The 24,758-nt window shown below is 44.4% G+C and overlaps 2 protein-coding genes, 1 non-coding gene and 1 pseudogene across 3 annotated transcripts in view; 1 reads left to right on the top strand and 3 right to left on the bottom strand.

Moving 5' to 3' along the window:
• The window catches only part of Pigu (phosphatidylinositol glycan anchor biosynthesis class U), an 81,121-nt gene that overhangs the window by 34,014 nt on the left and 22,349 nt on the right, over positions 1–24,758 (top strand). The window contains exons 7-8 of the mRNA XM_051143574.1: positions 9,710–9,807; positions 24,202–24,356. Coding sequence (XP_050999531.1) covers positions 9,710–9,807; positions 24,202–24,356 — 253 coding nt within the window. The remainder of the gene's footprint in view (positions 1–9,709; positions 9,808–24,201; positions 24,357–24,758) is intronic.
• LOC127187567 (40S ribosomal protein S12-like) lies at positions 6,406–7,021 on the bottom strand (annotated as a pseudogene).
• Positions 15,329–15,433, bottom strand: LOC127188767 (U6 spliceosomal RNA). Its single transcript, XR_007830608.1, has one exon. It is a non-coding gene; the product is annotated as a U6 spliceosomal RNA (small nuclear RNA).
• Positions 23,786–24,126, bottom strand: LOC127188303 (protein transport protein Sec61 subunit gamma-like; the record flags this gene model as incomplete). The annotated part of the gene is made up of 1 exon (XM_051144804.1): positions 23,786–24,126. A coding segment is annotated over one exon (264 nt), but the record flags the coding sequence as incomplete, so codon positions are not given.

The raw sequence follows: 24,758 nt of genomic DNA, 5'->3' as shown, positions 1-24,758 counted from the left end.
CCTTTCTATTTTTTTTTTTTTTCTTTTTCTTTTCTTTTTCTTTTTTTGTCTTTTTTTTTTTTTTTTTAAAGAGGAATTGAGGTAAATTTATTAGTTAAATACTGGTTTTACAGCCATTTCACCTTACGGCAGTGCTAACGTGTTGTGGAGGAGAGGAGCATGGGAAGGCGGCCTTGAGGGAGGACACAGTGTAAATGATGGCCATGACTTAGACTCTTGGTTCAAAGTTATTCTCTGCTACAGTCAGTAAGGTTTAGGGGTTGGGACTGGGAGCTTGGGGTGCAATAAGGTGATGCCACAGTTGGCTACAGCTCTGTGGGTGGTGAGGACGAGGAAGCATCTTTGGGGCCTCCAGTAAGGGTAGAGGCAGAGGGAGAAGGCCAATTCTAGGACAGCTACAAGCAACAACGATCTCCTCAGGCCCGGGGACATCCTCTTCCATCTGCCACTTTGTCTTTTCACAAGTTTCCTTTTGTTTTTTCTGCTTTGAACTTATCTTACAATGACTCTGTACTTCCTAGAGAAAGTATCCGAGCTAGAGAAAGGCCTGGATCCAGGTAACTGTCTGACTTGAAGCCACGGCTTGGCAGGCTCAGAGCCAGCAAGCTGGAGTCCTGGAGCAGGACTGTGCTACAGGCACAACCTCGAAAGGGAGCCACGGTGCAGAGGCGCACAGTAACCAAAACTGCCTCAGGAGCAGGTTTTGTTCCTCCTTGGAATCTCTGTACCTTTCTAATTTTTTTTAAAACCTTATTAGGGGTCTTGTGAGGTTGTTCAGGTTAGACTTAAGCTTTTGGGTTCAAGGAACCCTTCTTGCTCAGATGTTGACTCTGTTTTTTAGCAATTAAACTTTATTATACAACCCAACTAGCTTATACAAGAAGGAAAAGGGTTAAAGGGACAAAAGAGTGAACCTTCAGATAGCCCTTCCACGGGTCGGGTCCTTAGGCGTCTCTCTGGCCCGCGTGCTGGTCCAGCCGGTCTGCTGTTCCCACGCTCTCTCCCCCAGCTGCCTTTGTTGTTCTCTCTTCCCCAACTGCCTGAGTCACGTGGGAAGGACCATCTCCTTTTCCTGGTGAGGGTCCATTAGAAAGACAATAGTCCAGGTGGGGTTCCCAGGTCTGCTTCCTGAATTCCAGACCCAGGATGGCTCCACTCAGTCTGTCACAAGGTATTCATGGGGTGCCCCAAGGGTAAAGCCCACCAAGACTGCTCCCACCTGTTACAAGACTTATTCTTTCCCACCCTCAGCCTCCTAAGTAGCTGGGAATACAGATATATGTCACTATGACCAGTGCTGAAAATGTCACTTTCATTCATTATTGCTATGGCGGTTGTTGTTATTATTGTTGATATGTCAGTTTAAAGAGTTACTTAAAAGGCAGTAGGGTCCCAAGTTCAAGGCCTACCCTTGCTTACATAGTGCCTCAGAGGGCCAGCCACCCAACTTAGACCTTGTCTCAAAAATTTAAAAGTAATGCCAGCCATAGTAACACATGCCTGTAATCCCACATTTGAGGAGGGGGCCACATGAGAGTCAGTATTCCAAGGTCATCCTCAGCTATATAGAGAGAAGCCTGAGGCTAGCCTGGGTTGTATGAGAGCCTGCTTACAAAGCAAACAAACTGTAGAAAGAGCTGGCAAGTTGACTCAGCAGGTGAAGGAGCCTGCTACTAACTTGGACAGTCTGAATTTGGTTCCCTGGACCCACATGATGGAAGGAGAGACACGGCTCTCACAAATTCTCCTGTGGCTTCCATATTCTCTTTTTGAACACACACAAACTGTGAAAAAAAGGTTCAAAGAAAATCTTAGGGCTATAGGTTTTGGTTCCAGAGGGAGGCTTTTTTATTATATAACTCGATGTCTGTTGAATAAATTCATAGCCATTTAAAAAATCTTATACACAGTTTTGTTTAATATTTTATGGACATTGCAAATTGACTTAATAAATTTGTATGGCCTTCCCAGGAGCCCATTTACCAACAGTCTTAAAATGTTTCCATTTTTGAAGTGGGGCACGGTGGTGCATGCCTGTAATCCCAGCGCTCGGGCAGGTAGAGGCAGGAGGATCTCTGAGTTTGAGGCTAGCTTGGTCTACAAATAAGTCCAGGACAGTTAAGGCTATACAGAGAAACCCTGTCTCAAAAAACAAAACAAAACAAAACAAAAAGGTTTGTATTTTCAGGAGATGGAGAGATGACTCAGTGATTAAGATTGTGTATTGCTCTCACAGAGGACCTGGGTTCAATTCCCAGCACCCACATGGTGGCTCACAACCATCCATAACTCCAGTTCCAAGGTATCCAATGTCCTCTTCTGACCTCCAGGGGTACAAAGTACACATGTGGTACACATTTGTACATGCAGGTAAAACATTCACAAATAAATATTTAAAGTTGGCATTTTTTAACTTAATCTACTTTTTGTTTTTGAGACAGTGTCTGAATATGTATCTCTGGTTTTCCTGGAACTTACTATGTATAGCAGACTGGCCTTGAACTCACAGAGATCTGCCTGTCTCTGCTTCCTGGGTGCTATGATTAAAGGCACATGCCACCATGCCTGGCTTATTTATTCTACTTTTGAGGGCCTATCCTACAGTAATAGAGAGGGTTGGGGGTGTGCCTCACTTGGTAGAGCATTTGCCTATCATGCACGAAGCCCTGTTTCGATTCTTATCACTGTATGAATTTTGTGTGTTGGTCTACTTTCTAATGTAATACAGACATTAAACACACAGTTGTCATTTTCTTTGTGCTTTTCATCTTAATTTTAAAAAAATTAGAAGTAGTTCAAGCACTTGTTAAGAATAAGAGAAACTTCCAGTACTTGGGGAAGCAGAGGGAGCCAGATCTCTGTGAGTTCGAGGCCAGCCTAGTCTGCAATGCAAGTTCAGGACGGCCAAGGCTACACAGAGAGAACACGTCTTAGGGGGTGGGTGGGGGCAGAATAAGAGAAATCTAGGTATACCAAACAAAAGCCAAGTCCTCACCCTACCCATATCTCCATTTCTCACACACATTTGCTCTGAGCCCTGACTCTTCCCTGTTGGTGGACATTTGTTTTCCATTGCTGTCTGCTATAAATAGAGACTATCACCGTGTTCCTAACCTATTGAAATATTTGAAGAATTCTCTCAGCTGCATCTCTCTGAACCACTTGACTCTTCAAGTATATTAATAATGCCTAGTAATAGTTTATTCAGTAAAACTGAATCGGTCGTACATTCTTCAAGTCCCGTTTCTGCGTTTTCCACTTACATTGCATAAACAGTAAAAGTAAAGATAGTATAATTCACTTGCATTAACCTTTTTGGCTTTTTGAGACAAAATCTCACACTGGCCTTTGTTTATTTTAGTTCAGATATAGACTGAGATCAGGATGGTGGTGCAGCGATACAGTGGGGCTGGAGTGAGTGTCTGGGCTGATCTCCATTTTCTCTTTCTATGTCCTGATCTGTAAGACAGGGATGGTAATAGTTATTGAAAGGCCTGCAATTTATGGCATGTGGCATGCTCACAGCCCTGTTTGGGACAGAGAAGGTACCCACCGACAAAAGAAGAGTAGCTTTGTCAGTGGTGTGGCTAGACTGCTTTGAGAGCCTTCCCTGTTAGAGGAGCTCAGTTGGCAGGGATGTGGGCACACTGGGCTCTGCCCTGAGCTGCTCCTCTACCTCCTGCTGCCTCAGATGCTGGTGCAATTTCCTTTTTCGATAGTCCTATGGGACCTCAGCCCATTTGGCCAGTATTCCAGTGTGTCCCACTGCCTGCCTTCCCCGGGACAGGTCACTGTCTGTGACCCAGTCCCTTACTAAGTCCATATCCTGGCTTCTCCTTGTCTCATTCCTACATCTCTTTCCTGCTGTGCCGTGCTGCTGTGCCACCCACCCAGGCCCTCAGGAAGGTGCAGTCCCCTAGAGGCACCTTCTTGCAGAGGCTTGTTTGGCTCCCACCCTGATACAGAGTGTTGGAAAACATATTCAGAGTTAGATTGGCTAATGTCATTCCATGATACGGCAGCCAGTCCTCCTATCCACTTACCTAACTCATCCTCATGTCTCTGTGCTCGGGCCAAAGGTGAAGCTTTGCTTATGAAACCTAGTGCTTGTGTGGGTGGCACTAGCAAATACTAGTAAGTTGTATCATTTGGAGGCAAAACTTATATTCCTCTTGTCACAGTTCTTCCCAGTGAGGCAGTATTTCAGTTGTAGACCTGTAGATAGTTATTTTGAATTATTTTTGCAACTAAACCCATCATGCTTTGACCTCTGCCTGCTTGTTGTGACTTTAGATGGTAACTTTTTATTGAAGTATGTCAGCTGTACACAAAAAATGTAAAAGCTGGCCTGGGAATGTAGTACGGGAGTGCTTGCCTAGCTAATACAACCCTTAGCAATTCATAAGCTAGGGGTGGTGGCTTCTGCCCGCGGACCTAGCATTTGGAAAGTAGAGAAGTTCAAGGTCACCCTCACCTACATTGCAAGCCCAAGGCCAGTCTGAGCTATGGAGGACCCTCTCCTACAGGGAGTGGTGTCTTCTTGTGGATGCTGGTGACACCGCTGGCTAACCTGGGTCCTAGCACTCGTTGCCTTGTAAATCGTCATATGTCTTTATAGTGGTGGCTCCTGCATGTTTCTGTGTTGTTGTTGGAGGACCTGAAGTATTCTAGGCTGAGCTTGAACTCGCTGTATGGCTGAGGTTAACTGTGAGCTCCTTGGTTCTCCAGCCTCCGTTTCCCTTTCCTGGTACTATAGGCTTTCCCCACGGCGCCTGGCTGGCCAGTCACTCCTTCCCGCTTCCCCATTCTGCCGTGTTGCTAGTTAACATCCACCTATTGGTACGCCATGCTCTCTCAGGCTCCCGCTTTGCATATGCTGTTCCCTTAGATGCTGGGTTGCACTGTTCAACACTCAGGTGTCAGCATCGCTGATGGGTGTGGCCTGCCTCCACTCACTTCTTTCTTATGTTTTGTGTTGTTTACTGGGAACTCCATGAGGACGTGAACTGAGTCACCCATCTCCCTGACTCCCAGCATATGTCTGGCACAGAGCAAACTCTGGCAGTGTGTGCTTATTGCACGGTTTGTCTGAAATATTTGGTCACCTTTTGCTTTTTTTCATTTCCTCAAAACTAAGCAGCTCTTTCAGTGTTTGTGTGCCCCCAGGCCTGTCTTGTCACCTCATACCCAGACACCAGGCCGCTGGCAGTAGTAGCACCATCCTTCTACCCCCGAATTGAAGCCTCAGCCATCCAGCCATTATTCTAGAAAGCACCCCATGCCAGGCCCTGCCATATGCATTCCCAGCTGCTTGTCTGCAGGGTCTGACCCATTGTAAGTCGATTGCGAGTCATGTTATGTCTTCTTCCTGTTACATTACCCCCTGTCTAATGCTTTGTGGCTTCTTCCTCAAGGGCATTGGTTTGCTTTATTGGTTTTTTGTTTTTGTTTTTGAGACAAGGCTTCTCTGTGTAGCCCTGGCTGTCCTGGAATTCACTCTGTAGACCAGGCTGGCCTCGAACTCACAGATACCCACCTGCCTCTGCCTCCCCAAGGCTGGGATCAAGGCATGTGCCACCACATCCGGCTGTGTGCTTGCTTTTCAAAAGGATCTTTGTGTATTACTGAATGGGGTTCACTCATCTAGTCAGTTATGTATTCATTGTGTGTGCTTCAAAAAGTGGAAGCGGTTCAGAATTAAGAAAGACTTCCTGCCCCTGAGAAATTCCCAAGACAGACGGGAGAAAGGGCAAACTGGTATTATTAGAAGACAGCAGGTGAGGCTCCTTAAAACGAGTTAAAAGGGTGGACTGGGGAGGTTGAGCAACTTTAGGCTCTGTACTTAACCTTGCTTCTGTGCCTTGCTTTCTACACCTGTGAAATATGATTTTATCATAATAAATATGTCACAAGAAAATGAGCTGAAAGTAGTTCTTTCCCAAGTCTGTTGTGATGTTTCCCTGAAGGCCTCTTTGAGTCTGGCACATTCTTGAGATAGACATTACACAATGCGTGTTACCTAGTAAGTGAGCAGTAAGCGTTAGCTGTAACGACTTTGGTTAACTCTGCTTGGGGTCCACTGGCCACTGAAGAGTGACAGGGAAAGAGATCATTTAGGAAGAATAGCCTGAGCATAGACTCGTGAGTGGAGCAGCCTGCTGTTTATAGAACTGTGGAGTAGGCAGTGTAAGTGGGAGGAAGGATGTGTGGGCACACAGGGTGACGTGAAAGAGACAAAACAGATAGTGAGGATCTTGCTAACTTTTGGAGTCTGGATTTAAGTTGATCGATGAGGTGGGACTTCAAAAGTTTGGACAGTTGATCTACCTACCTACCTACCTACCTATCTGTACAGGCTGGCCTTGAACTCAGAGATCTGCCTGCCACTGTGTCCCAAGTGCTGGAATTAAAGGTGTGTGCCACCATCACCTGGTGGCTTTGTTTTCTTAAATGAGCCAATTTTAAAAATTCATCTCTTGCTCTGAGGACCTCTTCAATAACATTCTTGGCTTGAAGTTCTTTGGTGTAGTCCTTAGCCACTACACAACTGCCACCAGCCACTTTATGAGGGTCCTCCTCTCGATCACCCCTGCAAAGGCCCACCCAGTCCTAGTTTTTTGCTGTCGTCAAATTTAATTAGTTTGATTTGGTGCTCTTCACAAATGGCCTCCACCAACTTGACATAGCTAGGCTTTTCACAACTGGGTGCGAGCAGACAAAGATGGGCTTGGCACATGTCTAAGTCTTTGGCAGCTTTGAGAAATCCACATGGTAAGCCACTGTGCATGGGAGTGTTTTTTAGTACCTCCCGTTTAAAGCAGGATAACAGCTCCAGCAGCCATGCCTTGTTTGGCCATGGCAGTGGGTTATGGGTAAAGTCCAATCTTGAATACACTTGAGCCTCTGCTGCCACGTGACATGGCAGCAGTGGGGAAAGACTGTTTTTACTTTTGAGACAGGGTCTCAGGTAGCCCAGGATGGTTTCGGCTCAGCCAAAGGTGGCCTTGAGCCCCTATGCTCCTGCTTTGCCTCTGGAGTGCTGACATTACAGGTGGCTCAGTCTTTGTAGATAAGCCACTGTCTGTTTTAGAAGAGGCAGTTGGTTGATGCTTCTGTGAAGGAGGGGCCATGTAGAAAGAGACTGCTGAACACTGGTGACAGATGAGAGCAAGAACTGACCTAAGAGGCAGACCTGTGGGCTTGGGCGCTGGTGGAAGAGGGGACGTGGAGCTGCGGTATCCAGCTGGGCTTTGATGCCACTTCTTTCCTAAGATGTCCGTGCAGGCGTTAGCGGTATAGCTCAGTGGCAGAGCACTTGCTCAGCAATGTCCTGGGCTGTAATCCATAGTACTAATAAAACAACTAATTTTGATTTAGATACTGTCCAAGGGCTGGGCGTGGTAGCAGGCATCTTTAAATCCTAGCACTCAGGAGTCAGAGGAAGGGAGATTGCTATGAGTTCAAGGCCAGCCTGTTCTACATAGTGAGTTCAGGACAGCAGGGCTATGTAGAGAGGCCATGCCTCTGAATTAATTATTTAAGAGGAAAGCAGGTTGCTTTCCTGACCCTCAGAGCACACTTTCTAAGGCATTTCTCAGTTCATTCTTCTCCCCTAGTAGCCGTTTTTTCCTCTCTTGGGTCTATAGACAGCTGTTCCAGAGAAGCAATTATCGATCCTAGGCAATTAGGGCGGGAAGGAGCTGTGTTATTTCACTCTCTGCTGTCTCCTGGGGCAGGGAGTGAGCTGAAGGTCCTGTGTTCTAGCCTCCCCACTCTGACAACACGTACACGGACCTTTCCTCTCTCCGGCTACTGGTTATGTGGGAAAGCATGTGAAATAAAAAAACTCTATCTAGCATTTCCCCACTCTGAGCCAATTTCCCAGAAATCTTTACTCAGACTTTTGGCAAGGTCAAGGAATCCTGAGCCTACTTTGCTTTGAGCACCTTTCTCATGGGTGCCACCTCCCTGGCTCAGGGGGACCTGATTATGATTCCAGGGTGTATAGCTCAGTAGGTGGGAGGAGGCCTCTCTTGGAGTCAGGACTTGGGTAGGGCCTGCTGCTGTCTCTGCTCAGTTGTCTGAGCAAGTACCTGAAGTCCAGAGCGCCTTGTCTGGCATTCCTCAGTACAGTGGGACAGCCGTGTTGCGGGAATTCTGTCCTCTGCACCCAGCCTCTTCCTCTCCCTGCTGTTTTCCTACTTACTGTTCTTCCCACCATGAATCCTTAGTCTGTAGTTTCTTGGTTTGAAGAATTGAATGTTCAGAATTCTTTTTCTATTTTCTCATTTTTAAAAAACATTTCTATTTTTTAAAGATTAACATACAAAATAATGGTTTTATCATGGCATCTCATATATATATAATACTTTATTTTCATTTATTCTACCCTCTCATATCCTACCTCTCTTCCAGATTGTTCCCCTCCTCCTTGGTTCCTTTTTTTGTTTGTTTGTTTGTTTTTTGAGACAGGCTTTCTCTGTGTAGCCTTGGCTGTCCTAGACTCGCTTTTTGATCTCACACTTATCAGAGGAAACATGAGTGTTACTGGTTTATAAGCCATAATCATTAGGAGACGTGTGTTTTGAACCATTATTTTCAACTGATTTGTTTTTTGTTTTGTTTTGTTTTGGTTTCGGTTTTTTGAGACAGGGTTTCTCTGTGTAGTCTTGGCTGTCCTGGTTTTACTCTGTAGACCAGGCTGGCCTCAAACTCACAGTGATCCACCTGCCTCTGTCTCCTGAGTGCTGGGATTAAAGGTGTGTGCCACCATGCCTGGCTCAACTGATTTCTTGGTCACTTTGGAACCTGTATTGAAACTTCTATCTTTGGTTTAAAATACCTGAAAGGGAATAGCTGCTGGTTTTTTTTTTTTTTTTTTTTTTTTTTTTCAAAAAGAAAAATCAGTGCCTTTCCTAGAACACAAATAAAACAATGTACTCTTAGCTGGACGCAGTGGCTTGGAGGACTTAGATAAGAGGCTTGTTGCAAGTTTGATGCCAGCTTAGGCTACAGAGTGAAACCAAAAAATAAAATAAAATAAAAGACCAATGATGTGTTTTTTTTTAAGATTTATTTATTATTTATACAGCATTCTGCCTGCATGTGCACCTACAGGCCAGTAGGGAACACCAGATCTCATTATAGATGGTTGTGAGCCACCATGTGGTTGCTCGGAATTGAACTTAGGACCTTTGGAAGAGCAGCCGGTGCTCTTAACCTCTGAGCCATCTCTCCAGCCCCCAGTGATGTGTTTTTATTTAGGAAAAAAAAAAAAATGTGGCTTCAAGATAGAGGCACAACAGAGTGATGAGCTGTTCTGAAGTGCAGAGGGCGAGGTCTCATAGCTCTGAATATCATGAACAATAATTGCAGGCTTAGTAACTTGATTTATTAGATGTGGATGTTAATAGTTGTTCTCTATTTGTAAATCTTTGGGCTGAGGTTTTACAAAACCTTTCTGGCTCTGAAAAATTCTTCAGAAACATGTCTGTGGCATCGCAGGTTGCTAAAGGTGGGATATTTTGACTTCCTTGGTTTCCTTTCATGGGAACTAAGCCAAGTTTTTTGGTTCTGTTTGAGTTTGCAGAGTGCCTTGCATATCAGGAAGCACTTGGCAGGCAATTGAGCTGTCAGGAGTTCTGTGTTAATATGGATTTGTTGAGTGAAATCCTGATTGACCAGGCCACACCTTTGTTTCTTTTCACAGGCAGCGTTTTCCTCAGTGCTATTTTCCTTGCCTTAGCAACATACCAGTCTCTGTACCCAGTCACCTTGTTTGCCCCCGGACTGCTTTATCTTCTCCAGGTAAGCACTTGCTGGTGCCAGTGTCCAAGTGACACTCAGTACGTGGCCTGGTCCCTTCTGGGGGGAAGGAAGGGTGTGGGCCACTAACAGCATTTGGAGCTAGGGGTGTAGCCCAGTGGTTGGGTGTTTGCCTAGCACACATGAGGCTCTGGTTCAGTTTCTAGCACCACAAAACCAAACCACACAGCTTTTAAAAAATGTAGCTGGGGTTGGGCCTTGAACCAAAGATGTCTTCTGTTAGAAAAGACTAATATGAAACAAAGGAGACTTAATGGTCACTAAGTTTTAACTGTGTCTGTCATTGCATGTGTGTAGGGACAATTCACTTACAATATTTGTAGTTAGCCAGGCATTGACAATGCATGCTTTTTAGACCAGCACGCAGGAGGCAGAGGCAGGTGGATCTACAGAGTGAGTTTCAGGGCAGCCAGAGCTGTTACACAGAGAAACCCTGTCTCGAAAACCCAACCAACCAAAAAGAAGATTTGTAGTTGGGCTCCACTAAACACTGCATTTTCTTTGTTTTATCGAATATACGTAGACCTCTTTGAGCTCATTTAAAGTTTTTATTTATTTATTTATTTATTTATTTATTTATTTACTTGTTTTTTCTAGATAAGCCTCGGCTATCCTGGGCTCGCTTTCTAGACCAGGCTGGCCTCAAAGTTTTTATTCTTAATAAGAGCACTTGCCTTGCAAGGTTCTTTTAATGATTAAACAAAATGGCAAAGTTTAAATTGCATCTGCAGTTCATTCTGCACTAATGGTAGGTAGCAACCTTTTTTGAGGCATGATCACAGCCGGCCTTACACATTACATGTGGCTGACCTCTGTACTGCTTTGGAACCCAGGCCACATTGCAACGGCAAGAACATAGTGAGTGGTCACTACTGACCACAGTGACCAAAGAATCCTGAGGGCTGACACTTATGGAGAACAGCACACATGTGAGGCACTAGACACCATCTCATTTCAACCTTAACAGCTTTATGGGGTAGGTTATATCATTAGCTACAGAGTAACTAAATAGATTTCACTTAGACACATGAATTAAAACTGGAATTTGGGGAGGCTCAGTCTCTCATCTCAGCCATGGAATGGCAGCACTAAGCTATGAGCTCAGGCAGTCCGACTCAGGAGTTTCCAACCATCCCTTTTTTCAGATTATACAGGACGCTCACCCCAAGCCTGGGGTGTAGCTTGGCGGTAGAGCACACCAGTCGACATTCACAAAGGCTCTGGGCGTGACCCCCCTACTACTCCCGTGCCCCCATAAAACAAAGCACGTGTTAAGTCAGGAGCTAGGCACTGCGTGCAGGACCCAAATGGACGGACCCAAGTCTGTTCTTAGAAGAGAAATGTTTGCTGAAGGCGTGTAGCTGGCAGCACCGGGATTCAGATGCACACGTCTGGCTCACACTCACTAAAACAGGTCATGTGTTATCATGTTATGTTACTTGGTGGTAATAGAATCATATTGATGTGTACAGTGGTAAAAGGTTAACTTATTCCTCTTTATTAGTAATATGCGTAGTAGAAATTTGGTTTTCTTCTTTTTTGTACTGAGAGTTGAATGTAGGACCATACACATGCTAGTCAAATCCTTTACCACCAAGCCAGATCCTCAACCCTTTTCCTACTTTTAAAAAAAATTTGAAAAACAATCTACTAAATTGCCTACTCACTATGTAAGGCAGACCTTCTCGGTAACTGGAATTACCTGCTTGCATTACCAGGCTGAGCTTGAAATCAATCAATCCATCCTCCTTTCCTTCCTTCCTTCTTTCCTTCCTTCTCTCTCTTTCTTTCTTTTTCCTATGTACCTTCCTTCCATCCTTTTTTATTCTTCCTTTCTCCTTCCTTCCTTCCTTCCTTCCTTCCTTCCTTCCTTCCTTTCTTTCTTTCTTGTCATATACATGTGTATATGTGTGTCCATGTGAACATCCAGAGGCTAGAGGAGGAGGTTGAGTATCTATCCTGTTCTGGCATTCTCTTCCTTATTCCCTTAAGACAGGCTCTCCACTGAACTTGGATCTAGGCTGGTAGCGAGAAAGCCCTGTGCATCCCCCTGTCTGCCCCAGGCAGTGCTAGGGTTAAGGGGTTTTTGCAGCCATGCCTGGCATTGTATGTGAGTGTGGGAATTTGAACTTGGGTCTTCACGCTTGCATCGAGAAAGTAAGTGCTCTTACTTTCCGAGCCATCTTCCTAGCCAATGGAAATTTTTTCTTCATTATTTTCTTTGTCTTTTTTGTTTTGTTTATTTTTGAGACAGGGTTTCTCTGTGTATCCTTGTTGTCCTGGGCTCACTTTAAAAAAATTTTATTTATTTATTATGTATACAGTGCTCTGCCTACATGTATTCTTGCACAGCAGAAGAGGGCACCAGATCACATTACAGATGATTGTGAGCCACCATGTGGTTGCTGGGAATTGAACTCAGGACCTTTGGAAGAGAACCCAGTACCCTCAACCTCCGAGCCATCTCTCCAGCCCTGGACTCACTTTTTAGACCAGGCTGGCCTTGAACTCACAGAGTTCCACCTGCCTCTGCCTCCCTGAGTGCTGGGATTACAGGCATGTGCCACTGTGCCCAGCTTCTTTATTATTTTCTAATTAGATCTAGAGCTGTGAAAAGTTCTATAGTAATTATATGCAAACCAGATTGTTCATCAGAAAGCTTGAGCCAGCCTGTGGCTTACAAGCAGTAACCACAGAGGAGTGACCTGTCTCCTTGTCTGCCAGCACTGGCTTTTCAGATTAGATTTATAGTTGCTAATTTAGTAGATGAATCATTATATGGTGAAGTTACTTTTTTTTTTTTTTTTTTTTTTTTTTTTGAGACAAGATTTCTCTGTGTAGCCTTGGCTGTCCTTGATTCTTTGTAGACCAGGCTGGCCTCGAACTCATAGTGATCCTCCTGCCTCTGCCTCCTCAATGCTGGGATTAAAGGCGTGTGCCACCACACTCAGCCTTGTTTTGATTTTCTTTTATGTTCTTGTTGAATTCAAGAATTTTCCACATAATGGTATGTATTTGCCGTGTGTGTGTGTGTGTGTGTGTGTGTGTGTGTGTGTGTGTGTGTGTGTGTGTGAGAGAGAGAGAGAGAGAGAGAGAGAGAGAGAGAGAGAGAGAGAGAGAGAGAGAGAGATTATGTCCAGGTGAATATGCCTATGTGTGTACATGTGGAGGCTATTGCTCTCCACATTTTTTTTTTCCTCAGAGTCACATATGGTCACTATGTAGACCAGGCTGGCCTCAAACTCACAGAAATTTGCCTGCCTCTGTGTCTCTAGTGCTGAGATTAAAGGGGCATGTCACCACACCCAGCGTCTCCTCTCCACTTTATCTTTTGGGAGTGTCTCTCACTGAACTCGAAGCTCACTGACTCAGCTAGACTAGCTGGCCAGCAAGCCCCGGGAGCCACCTGTCTCTGCCTCCTCAGAGCTGGGATTACAAGTCCATGGCCCCATGCTAGACTTTGTAGGCACACTGAGGAATCTGAACTCAGGTCTCAAGCTTGTGCCACGAGCACTTTACCCATGGAGCCAACCCTTTAGCCCGAGTACTTCCTTCCTTCTTTTCTTTATCTTCCCTCCTTCCTTCATCCTTTTCCCCCTTTTGCTTGACCCTCCCCAGCTGGGACTATACATGCATACACTCACTCCCTGCTGGACTTTCTTTCATATGCGTTCTTTATCCTTTAGGACATCTGACCCGAGGCTTGCCTCCAAGTCTAATGACCCTAGTTATATATGTCCCAGAACCCAAATGGGGAAAGAGAACCAATTTTCTGAGGTTGTCTTGTGACTCCCACATGTGCACTATAGCACATGTGTGCACATATACATACACACAAATTATAAATAAATAAATGTATTGTTAAAAATATAAAAAGAAAACTTGAGCCTGAGTATAGCAGGTTGTTAATATTTAAACTAAGTATGAAAACAAACAAACAAACAAGCAAAAATCTTAATGATAAATTTGATGATTGCATCATTTCACCTTTTTTTGCATACTTAAAAATTTTCAGAATAAGAAAAGGATACTAGGACACAGTTTTAACAAGTTGGTTTGGATACCTTTGTCTGGCTTTCTTCAGTTCCCTCCATCACAAAATAGGATAGCAGGACAATGAGATGGATCAGCTCGTAAAGCATTGCTACACAAGCCTCGTGACCCACTGAGGAAGAAGAGACCTCACTTCCTGAAGTGGTCTACTGACTTCCATATGCATACCATGACACGGGCATGCTGTGCTTATGTCTGTCTGTCTGTCTGCCTGTCTGTCTGACTCTCTCTGTCTCTCTGTCTCTGTCTCTCTCTCTCTCTCTCTCTCTCACACACACACACACACACATTAATAATAAATTTAAAATGGGGTAATGGTCCCTGCTGGCAGGGCTAATGTGTGTTGTGTATCTAAAGTACAGTTTAGTGAGAGCTCCACAGATACAGTTACTTAGTATTCACACGGCAATGACGTAGTCATGGAAAGGACAATAGTCACCAGCTTGTAAAACAAGGACTGATGAGGGAAAAGGCAAATTACTTATTTTCCTCTTTGACACAGTAGCCCTGCTTCCATTCTGCTGGTAGAGTGTCTAGAGACTGCAATATGTAGATGGTGGATAAGCTAGTGTCCCATCAGAACCGAAGGCAGAGACTTATTTTTCTGTTCTCTCATGAGACACAGACAGGATCAAAAGCAGGGATGGTGCATCTGGCTCCCTGGTGAGTCACTGGTGAAAATGATAGTTTGAGCCCATCTGGTCCCTTCCCCCAACTCTGCTCTTCTTTTGACCTTGGCCTGGAGCCTAGTTTCCAAATTAGAGAGACCTTCCAGTGTTATGATCTGATAGCATGCAGAATAAAACCGAGAGCCTGGTATATCCCGTGCCAGAGTCCACAGTGAGCATCAAGCTGAGAGCACAAGACCGAAAAGCCGAGCTGGTGCCCTTCATTGTGATGCATGCTTGTAACTCCAGCACACAGGTCACTGAGGCAGGGGGATTGTCATGAGTTTGGGACAAGCCTGATTACAGAAAGAGGTCCAGGCTAGCATGGGCTACATAGAAGAAAAAAAACAAAAAACCCAAAACCCAAAAACCATAAAAAAGAATGGGGGTGTGGAGAAAGAGAAAGCTTGAGGCTATTCCGCTGGTAGGGGGAGACGAGGAGCAGGGGTTAAAGGAGCTCCTGGCACAATCTAGGAAGTGTAACCCCTTTCTTCCTTTTCCTTTGGAATTCTTTTTTCTTTTTGTCTTTTTCCTTTCTGTCTGTCTTTCTTTCTTTCTTTCTTTCTTTCTTTCTTAGGTTAAAATCTACATGGAGGCTGGAGAGATGGCTCAATGGTTAGGCGCTCGAGTCCTAACACCCACATGGTAGCTCACAGCTGTCTGTAACTCCAGTTACAGGGTAGCCAACACCCTCACACAGACACCCATGCAATCAAAACACCAGTGCACGGAAAATAAAAATAAGCAAATCATTCAAAATCTCATGGATTTCAGAGAACATTAAAAATATGGACTGCTTCCCGAATTTGCATGTCTTCCTTGCGCAGGGGACATGCCAGTCTTCTCTGCCATGCCAGCTCTAGTCTATATGCTGCTGAAGTGATCATTTTGCTTGGAATTCTTAAAGCCTTGGACCCCCATGAGTGGTTTGAAACCCAGTTCTCTTTCAGTGACAATATCAGACACCAGGCTCTTTTGTAGGCACTGTTTTGATTTAAAAAAAAAAAAAAAATACTATCTGACCTCTTGTTTTGGATTGAAGAATATAAGTCTGTGATTTCTATGTTTTTCTGTGTCTCAGGATAGGCCATTTCGTGCTGCCTCACAAGGGAGTCAGACTCATCAGGCTTTCCCTGACCATTTGCAGTTACATCTTTCCCAGGCGTTCCTTAGGAGGGGCCCTTATTTAGAGTTTTACACTCTGCTCCATTTTCAGAAACAGAAACAGCTTTGTGTTGTTTGTTTTGCTTCCGGGAGGGTCCAGGGATGAGGCAGAAGGGCTGTTAGCGGTCTCCTTTTTATAAATAGGCAAAATACAGGGCAGCTCTTGATCATGTGTTTATAACCCACTGTTCTGAGAAAGCCTTGAACTCCTGGTCCCTCTGCTCCCTACTCAGCTCCTGCAGCCTTGTTATGTTCCATGCTAGTGAGAGACCCAGTCTCAAAAACCAAGGGACGTGAGCAGTAACTAAGGAACAACACCAAAGTTATCTACCATGTTCCATGTGCACACATGTACACACATATCTAGGTGTACACAGTCACAAAAGCACATATGTACCCATAAGTAGTGGGAAATGCAAATTTAAAATGAATTTTTAAAAATGCAGTCCTCTTCATGTATATATGCACATGTGTTTATGCTTACATGTGTTGGAGGCAAGTGTGCATGCAGGTGCACATGAACATGTGTGCACCTGCCTGTACAAATCAGAGGAGGATTTCATTGATCACTTTCCACTACATATATTGGGGCAGGCTATCTCTCTTAAACCCATAATTTGCCCGGGCGGGCGTGGTGGCGCACGCCTTTAATCCCAGCACTCGGGAGGCAGAGGCAGGCAGATCACTGTGAGTTCGAGGCCAGCCTGGTCTACAAAGTGAGTCCAGGACAGCCAAGGTTACACAGAGAAACCCTGTCTGGAAAACAAACAAACAATTAAAAAACAAAAGACAAAAACAGCCCATACTTCGCCTGCCCGCTGATCTTGTTGCAGCTTGATGCAGGTATCCCTCGTCTTCATGTTGCGAGTGCTGGGATTATAGGCGTAAGGCACCATGCCTGGCTCCCTGGGTTCTTGCTTGAAGATTCCAAGAGCATTAAAAAAAAAAAAAAAAAAAAAAAAAAGACCATTGTTTTGTTCCAACTCCCTTTAAAGACATGATTCTGATAACTGGACTTTCTCCTTTTCATATGAAGAAAATGGTTTCCATGGACATGCTTTAGAGCATTGGGAAGACAGAAATACATTTCTCTCCTTTTGGGGCTTGAGTTCAGTTCAGTGATGGAACACCGGCCTAGCATGTTCAAGCCTCTAAGGTTGGTGTCTATCCCTGATAAGACCCTCCCCTTCTCTAACAGGTCCGGATTCTATCATGAGAAGCCATCAACCAGCAACTTGAGACTTATGTTCCTAGATATTTATGTATGTTAGTAATAGTCTGACTTCTGGGATATTGCAACTACTGTTTAAATATTTTCAGGCTGAGGGTGTACATATCCATGAACCAAATCTGTCCACAGATGGGTTTACTTCATCTTAGTATTTAATTTTAGAAATAAGTTCTAAGTGGGGTTGGGGAAATAGTTCCATGGATAAAGCACTTGACACGGAAGCAGAAGGACTTAAATTTGGATCCCCAGAGCACATACAAATTCAGAGTGGGCACGGCAGCCCACGTGTGTTCCCGGCATGTGGGACCCAGGGTAAGGGAGTCCCTGCAACAAACTGGCGAGCTAGACTGGCCAAACCCTTGAGTTTGGGGCCACAGTGAAAGACCCTGCCTGAATATGATATATAAGATGGAGAGTGATAGAAGATTTCTAGGATCACTTCTGGCTTCCACAGGCACATAGGTGACCCCTACCCCTGAGGTGTAAATATGCATACACATATACCACACAAATACATTTTAAAAGTTGTATTTTTCAAAATTTACCGTAAGAACCTCCATCTCTGACTTCTTACATATGTGTATATATGTGTCTTTGTGTGCAAGTACATATGTGCACATGGGTATGGAGGCCAGAGGACAATCTCTGACATTGGTCATCAGGCACTGTCACATTTATTTGTTTTGTTTGTCTGTTTGTTTTTAAGCAGGGTCTTTCACTGGCTTAGAACCCAACAAATAGGTCAGGCTGGTTAGTCAGTGAACCCAAGAACCGCTCCTGCCTTCACCCCTCCAGTCCTGCATTACAAGCACATACACCACATCCGACATTGATTCGCGTACATGTTGGCAATCCAACTCGGGTCTTCTTTTTTTTTTTTTTTTGGTTTTTCGAGACAGGGTTTCTCTGTGTAGCCTTGGCTGTCCTGGACTTACTTTGTAGACCAGGCTGGCCTCGAACTCACAGCGATCCGCCTGCCTCTGCCTCCCGAGTGCTGGGATTAAAGGCGTGCACCACCGCGCCCAGCTCAAACTCAGGTCTTCATATGTGCAAGGCAAGTGCTTTACTGATAAAAGCCTTATATTTGCACAAATCCACCACATAAAGCATACCCTCCTAACTTGACCATAGTCCCCTCTCTGTCACACTTGTTCCCTGTCCTGCCCCTTAAGCATGTGATACGTGTTTGTGTCTATGTATGCAAGTGCTCATGGAAAGGTCTAGAAGCAAAGACTGATCAGTGAACATCCTTAGTGCCCCTCCTGTGATCTAGAGGTGCCATTTTCCCATGAAAAGAAATGAGTTTCTAGCTGGATGTAGTGTAATCCCAGAAATCAGGGAGGCAGAGGCAGGTGAATGTCTGTGAGTTCGAGGCCAGCCTGGTCTGCAAAGCAAGAAGCCAGGACAACCAAGGCTACACAGAGAGACCCTGTTTCAAGAAACAAAACAAAACAAAAAGAGTTTCTTAGAGAAGTAGTTGATTCCAGCACAGGGTCATCATAGAATGCTGTGATGCCCGATAACAAGGAACCAGCAGCTGCTGAAGTCATTCCAGAAGTCTCAAGAGTCAACCTGAAGAGTCTCCCGTTGACCAAAGACGGATTCAATAGGCTAAGAGTTACCGAGGACTGAGAAAGGAGCACAGTTGGTAGAATACCCGGCCCGGCTTTCATTCCTAATGCCCCATAAAGCAGTCAGGTATGATGGAACATGTCTGTCATCCCAGGACGGGGAGGTGGAGGTAGGAGGACCTGAAGTTCCAGGGCATTCCCTGCTAGACAGTGAGTCTGAGGCCAACCTGGGATACATGAGACCTTGTCTCCAAAACCAAAACAAAACAAGGGCCATGAGATGGCTCCTCTGGTAAAGGAGAAGGCTGATGATCTAAATTGATACCTGGACCCCACATGGTGGAAAGAGAGAACCAACTCCTGATAGTTCTCCGCTAACCTCCCTCTGTGCCACACACACAAATAAGTACATACAGGCCATTGACACAATACAGTGAATGGCTCTTGCATGACACCCAGGGTTGACCTCTGGCTTAACACGGACACACACCACCACCAACAACAAATGAATTTCAGTGTTTGAGGCGTGGTGATTCATTCCAATAATCTCAGCACTTGACAGTGCAGGAGTATTGCTGTGTTTTGTGGCCAGCCAGGCCTATGTAGCAAGAGACCGTCTCAGCATGGTATTGTGGCATACAGCTGTAATTGTAACGCTTGACAGGAGGATCATGAGCTCAGGGTCATCCTCAACTAAACAGTAAGTTGGAGTCCAGCCTGGGCTACATGAGATCCTGTCTCAAAAGAAACAAATCAAAACCAAAACCAAAACTGTGTTTCAGGTGCTGGAGAGATGGCTCAGGAGTTAAGGGCGTGTACTGCTTTTGCAGAGGCCCTGAGTTCCAGCACCTATGTTGTGGGTCACAGTTGTCTGTCCCTCTAGCTCCAGCGGGATTAAACGCCTAACCGCCTCTGGCTTCTGTGGGCACCTGCACTCACATATGAACATCCACACACAGATATAATACCTGCACATAATTAAAAATAGAATAAAATTTTTAAAAAGAAAGATTATTCAAAAACAATGAAAAGAATTACTGAGACAGGAGTATTGACATACGTTTGAGGCCAGCCTGGGTTACAAAGAGAGGCCATCCTTGGCTACATAGAGAAGCCAGCTATGGGTACAGAGTGAGTCTAAAAAAGAAAAGAATTTCACTTATGCCTTGCAGTGCAATAGGAGCAGTCCTGAAAGATTAAGTGCAACTTCAGTTTTTATAAATAGACACAGTAGACATTCTTCATCATGTTATCATTTCGTGGCTGTGTTCCCCACAGAACTTACCTTAAAAATAAAATTGCAGCTGGAATTTGCAGTTTGCTAAGGAAGAAAACATTTGGCATTCAAATGTCAACGGTAACACAGTGAAATAAGTCACTGAGAACAAGGCCCAAACAGGAACGTAGGTGTTGCTTATTTTCTGCCTCCACTTCCATCGGGCAGAGTATGGGCATTTAGTCATATCTAGTTTATAAGACTTAATTCTTTTTTTTTTTTTTTTTTTTTTTTCCTGAGACAGCCTTGCCTGTCCTGGACTCGCTTTGTAGACCAGGCTGGCCTTGAACTCACAGAGATCCACTTGCCTCTGCCTCCCGAGTGCTGGGATTAAAGGCGTGTGCCACCATGTCCGGCCCTAATTCTTTTTTAAAAATTATTCTTAAAACTTTTTGTTAATATTTACTTTTATAGCCGGGCGTGGCGGCGCACACCTGAGTAAAATTCCCAGCAACCACATGGTGGCTCACAACTGTCTGTAGCTCCAGTTCCAGAGGATGCAACACCCTTTCACAGACATACATGCAGGCAGAACACCAATGCAAATAAATAAAATTAAAAAAAAAAAAAAGAAGAAGAAGAAGAGTAGAGCTGTAATGTAAGCTTAAAGAGGTGCTCTGGGCTGGGGCGGGCTCCTTCCCTGTTTTACACTGTTTGTTTCCTGACAGTCTTGAACTCTTAAGCAGATAATAGAGTACATGTGCAATGACAATGGGAGGGAGACTTCTCCAGGGGAAACAAGAACCAGCCAGCGATGGACGGAGTAGAGGCTGGGGAGGGAGCGATGTAAATTACAACAAGGAACAGTGACACATTGAGAATGCCATAATGGGGGCTGGGTATGATGGTGCACACCTGTAATCCTAGCCCTTGGGAGAGAGGCAGGGTTGTTTCTCAGCATCCATAATTACAGTTCCAGGCCATCCAAAACTTTGCTCCGCACCAGGCATGCACATGGTCCACCTGCATACATGCAGGCAGAACACTATACAAATAAAATAATCTTTAAAAAAAGGAAAATACGGCCAGGTGCGGTGGCACAGGCCTTTAATCCCAGCACTCAAGAGGCAGGGGCAGACGGATCGCTGTGCGTTGAAGGCCAGCCTGGTCCTCAAAGTGAGTTCAGGACAGCCAAGGCTACACAGAGAAACTTTGTCTCGGAAAACTAAAAAAAGAAAAATATCACATTCTGGACTTTAAAAATAATTATAGTTTTGCCTTTTATGACTAGTTAACAAGTATCAGCCAGCATGCCTAGATCTATCCTAGAACTTGATACAGGTGAAATACAAACTTTTTTGTGTGTGCTATGCTTCTTCCAAGTAGTCTGTGAATCAGTGGTGCTTCTGCAGACATTCCTTCTTATTTAGGTGTGGCCTTACTCCTGCAGGCACACTACACCTGGCTTACTGCAGCCTCCCGTGTGTGTGTGTGTGTGTGTGTGTGTGTGTGTGTGTGTGTGTGTGTGTGTGTGTGTGTGTGTGTGTGTGTGTGTGTGTGTGAGACACAGAGCACACATGGAGGTCTGAGGACAACTTTTGAGAGTCAGTTTTCTCTTTCTCCTGTGTGGTTCTTGGCAATCAAACTCAGGTGTCAGGCTTGGCCTCTCAGTGCTTTTCTTCGCGTGAGTGCCTTCAGAAAGATAATTGGAGATTCTGCAAACCTGTTTGCTTTCAGGATTTCAGCGACACATATTTTACTTATTTTTTGAGACAGAGTCTCGCTGCGTGGCCCAGGCTGGTCTTGAACTCTTGGAATTCTCTTACCTTAGCCTCTGTCATACTGAGAGACTACACGTGTGAGCTGCTCTGTATGCCGTCTTTGTCCTTTGATTTATAGCTTCTCTTTCCTCTGAAAGGCAGAGAAATGTTGACTGAAAATATGGCCCCCACCAGTCATTTTTTTAAACAAAGTCTCAAAGTAAAAAAAAGAAATAAATATTTTCTTTGCCATTTTGTTTCATCTTTGCTTTTTGGGGGGAGAACGGGAACAAAGTCTCATCACATAGCTCTGCCTGGCTTGGAACTCACTCTACAAACCAGGCTGGCCTTGAACTCACAGGGACCTGTCTGCCTCTCGCTCCTGCGCATGCACCACCATGCCAGGCAAACATTTGCTTTGAACATATTTATTGACCACTATAGGTAGAGCCCGTGAGATGCCTTGCTGGGTTAGGAAATGGCACCTGCTGCTAAGCTGGGTCTGCTTTCTGGGACCCTCATGGTGAAAGTTGAGAGCCAGCTCCTGTAGATTGTCTCTGGCAGGGTGTGGTGGCCACACTACCAGCACTCGGGAGGCAGAGGCAGGACAAAGCAAGTTCAGGACAGCTAGGCCTACAAAACCTGTCACCTGTTTGTCTTCCCTGCCATGGCATGTGAACACCGCAGCACCACACACATAAATAAATAGAATGTAATTTATAAAGTCTTTTTTTTTTTTTTTTTTTTTTTCTTTTTACTTTGGGAAGCTATTGTGACTTTAGTGTCCATCCTTTTTCTTTGCTTGCTTGTTTGTTTGTTTATTTTGTTTTTTTTGAGACGGTTTCTCTGTGTAGTCTAGGCTGTCCTGGACTCACTTTGTAGACCAGGCTGGCCTCGAACTCACAGGGACCCACCCGCCTCTGCCTCCCGAGTGCTGGGATTAAAGGAGTGCGCCACCACGCCCAGCTGCTTGTTTGTTTTTGAGACAAGGTTTCTCCCTGTAGCCCTGATTTTCCTGGAACTCGCTCTATAAATCAGTCTGGGATTAAAAGTGTGTACCGCCACTACCTGATTTCTTTTTATTTTTTTAATTACATTTTAAAATGTATTTTTGTGGTGATTGCACACACATGCCACAGTGCGTGTAAGGTGGCAAATGGAGAACTTGTAGGACTAGATTCTCTCTTCGGTCCTGTGGATCTCAGATTTAGGGCAAGCTTGGTGGCAAATGCTCTTAACCATCAAGTCATCATGCATACCCTTCTAATATAAAGGAAATAAACTTTTATGCTTAAATTCCTACAGTATATGTATAAATAATACATATATTGTTGGATGTAATTTCAAGATAGCATAAATGTTCTTATTTTCTGTTGATGATTTGACAATTTTCTGTTGTAACCTTACATGTTTGAGATTTAGCTATGTTGACAATATATCAATGCAGTTTGTATGTCATGTGCCATTGTCCCATTGCTTTTTAGTATCTTCTTATTGGTATTTTGTGCACAATGTCTCCAGGATGCACACCTCACAGCGATCCACCTGCCTCTGCCTCCCAAGTGCTGGGATTAAAAGTATGTACCACTACACCTGGTTTGTTTTGAGTTTTTTGTTTGTTTGTTTTTTGGGTTGGGTTTTTTTTTTTTTTTTTTTTGAAACAGGGTTTCTCTGTGTAGCCCTGGCTGTCCTAGAAGAGGATGCTTGTGTTTTTGTTTTTCTTTTATCTGTTTTATGAAAATAATCATAAGCTGGGTGTGGTGGCACACCCTGTGATCCCAGCACTCTGGAGGCAAAAGCAGGTGAATCTCTGTGAGTTCGGCCAGCCTAGTCTACAGAGCAAGTCCAGGACAGCCAGGGCTACAGAAACCCTGCCTCAGAAAAACAAAAACAAAAACAAAACAAAAAAACCCCAACCAACCAAACAAACCAAAAACAAAAAAACAAAAAAGAAAAAAGAAAACAAGAAAGAAAAGAATCCTCACTAGGCAGTGGTGGTGCAAGCCTTTAATCCCAGCACTTAAAAAGCAGAGGCAGGTGAGTCTCTGAGTTCAAGACCAGCCTGGTCTATAGAGAAAGTTCCAAGATGGCTAGAGCTACACAGAGAAAGCCAGTCTCCAAAAAAACAAAAAAAGAAAAGAAATAGCAGAATTGTAAACCTATGTGTCATGGCTTGATTTTATAAGATTTTTTTCCCTGTTACTAAAATCTGATGTTTGCTATGGAAAAATGTTTATTTTGAAATTATTTTAATTTAGAAATAGGAAACATCATAGGGGGCAGAAAAGAAAAGAAAGACACAAAGTATGCAGGCAACCCTTTACTTCATGAGCTTGTCACACTCTCATTTGTTCACTAGTTCCCACGATGAGACTCAGCCACCCACAATAATGTTATTGATGGGGGTGTGGATCAGTTTCACAAAGAAGCCAATGAATCCCATAATAGCAAATCCTATTGCTGTGGCCATGGCGATCTTCTGGAATTCTTTTCCATCGGGTTTGGTGCATCTTTTAACCAGCCGAATTGAGTCCTTTACAAACTGTCGACTTGGCTCAACAAATTGCATTACCTGATCCGTGACTTTGCGGGATGGCAGCTTGAGAGAGAAGAGACACGTAGCGTAGGAGAGGGTTCTATAGGATCTTTATGCATTAGCTGGTAACCGTTTTGCCCCTGGTGCCCCTAAATACCCTGTTCTCCTCTCTCCTAGCGGCAGTACATCCCCGTGAAAGTGAAGAGCAAAGCCTTCTGGATCTTCTCTTGGGAGTACGCCCTGATGTACATAGGAAGCCTGGTGGTAATCATTTGCCTCTCCTTCTTCCTTCTCAGCTCCTGGGATTTCATCCCTGCAGTCTACGGCTTCATGTAAGTACGGACCTCACTAGAAACTTCTGGAAACTGATTTGTTTTCATTGCTCGTGATGCAGTTGGGGAGAAAACTATGCAGTGTTTACAGCAGGGACCCTCATACTCTAAGATGCCTGAGGGAGCCTGGCGTGCAGACTGCTGTCCTGTCCCTAGGGCCTTTGATTAAGTAGTTCTGAGATAGCCCAGTAGATCACAGATTCATGTCACATTGGGAGCGGGCTCTTGCTTGGGACTCTGCACTGTTTCCTTGTGGTAAATTCTAGCATAATAACTTAGTTAATTTGAGTTCTTTGTGTTTTGCCTCGGATAGACATCTATAATGTCTGGTGAATAGTTTTTCCCGGCTTTCTTTCCACCATGCCAAAAATTCTGTTCTTTTTTTTACTACTCAGGAAAGGA

This window comes from Acomys russatus, chromosome 4, assembly GCF_903995435.1.
Source record: "Acomys russatus chromosome 4, mAcoRus1.1, whole genome shotgun sequence".
Classification (NCBI taxonomy): domain Eukaryota; kingdom Metazoa; phylum Chordata; class Mammalia; order Rodentia; family Muridae; genus Acomys; species Acomys russatus.
This window is presented reverse-complemented; position numbering and strand designations above follow the sequence as displayed.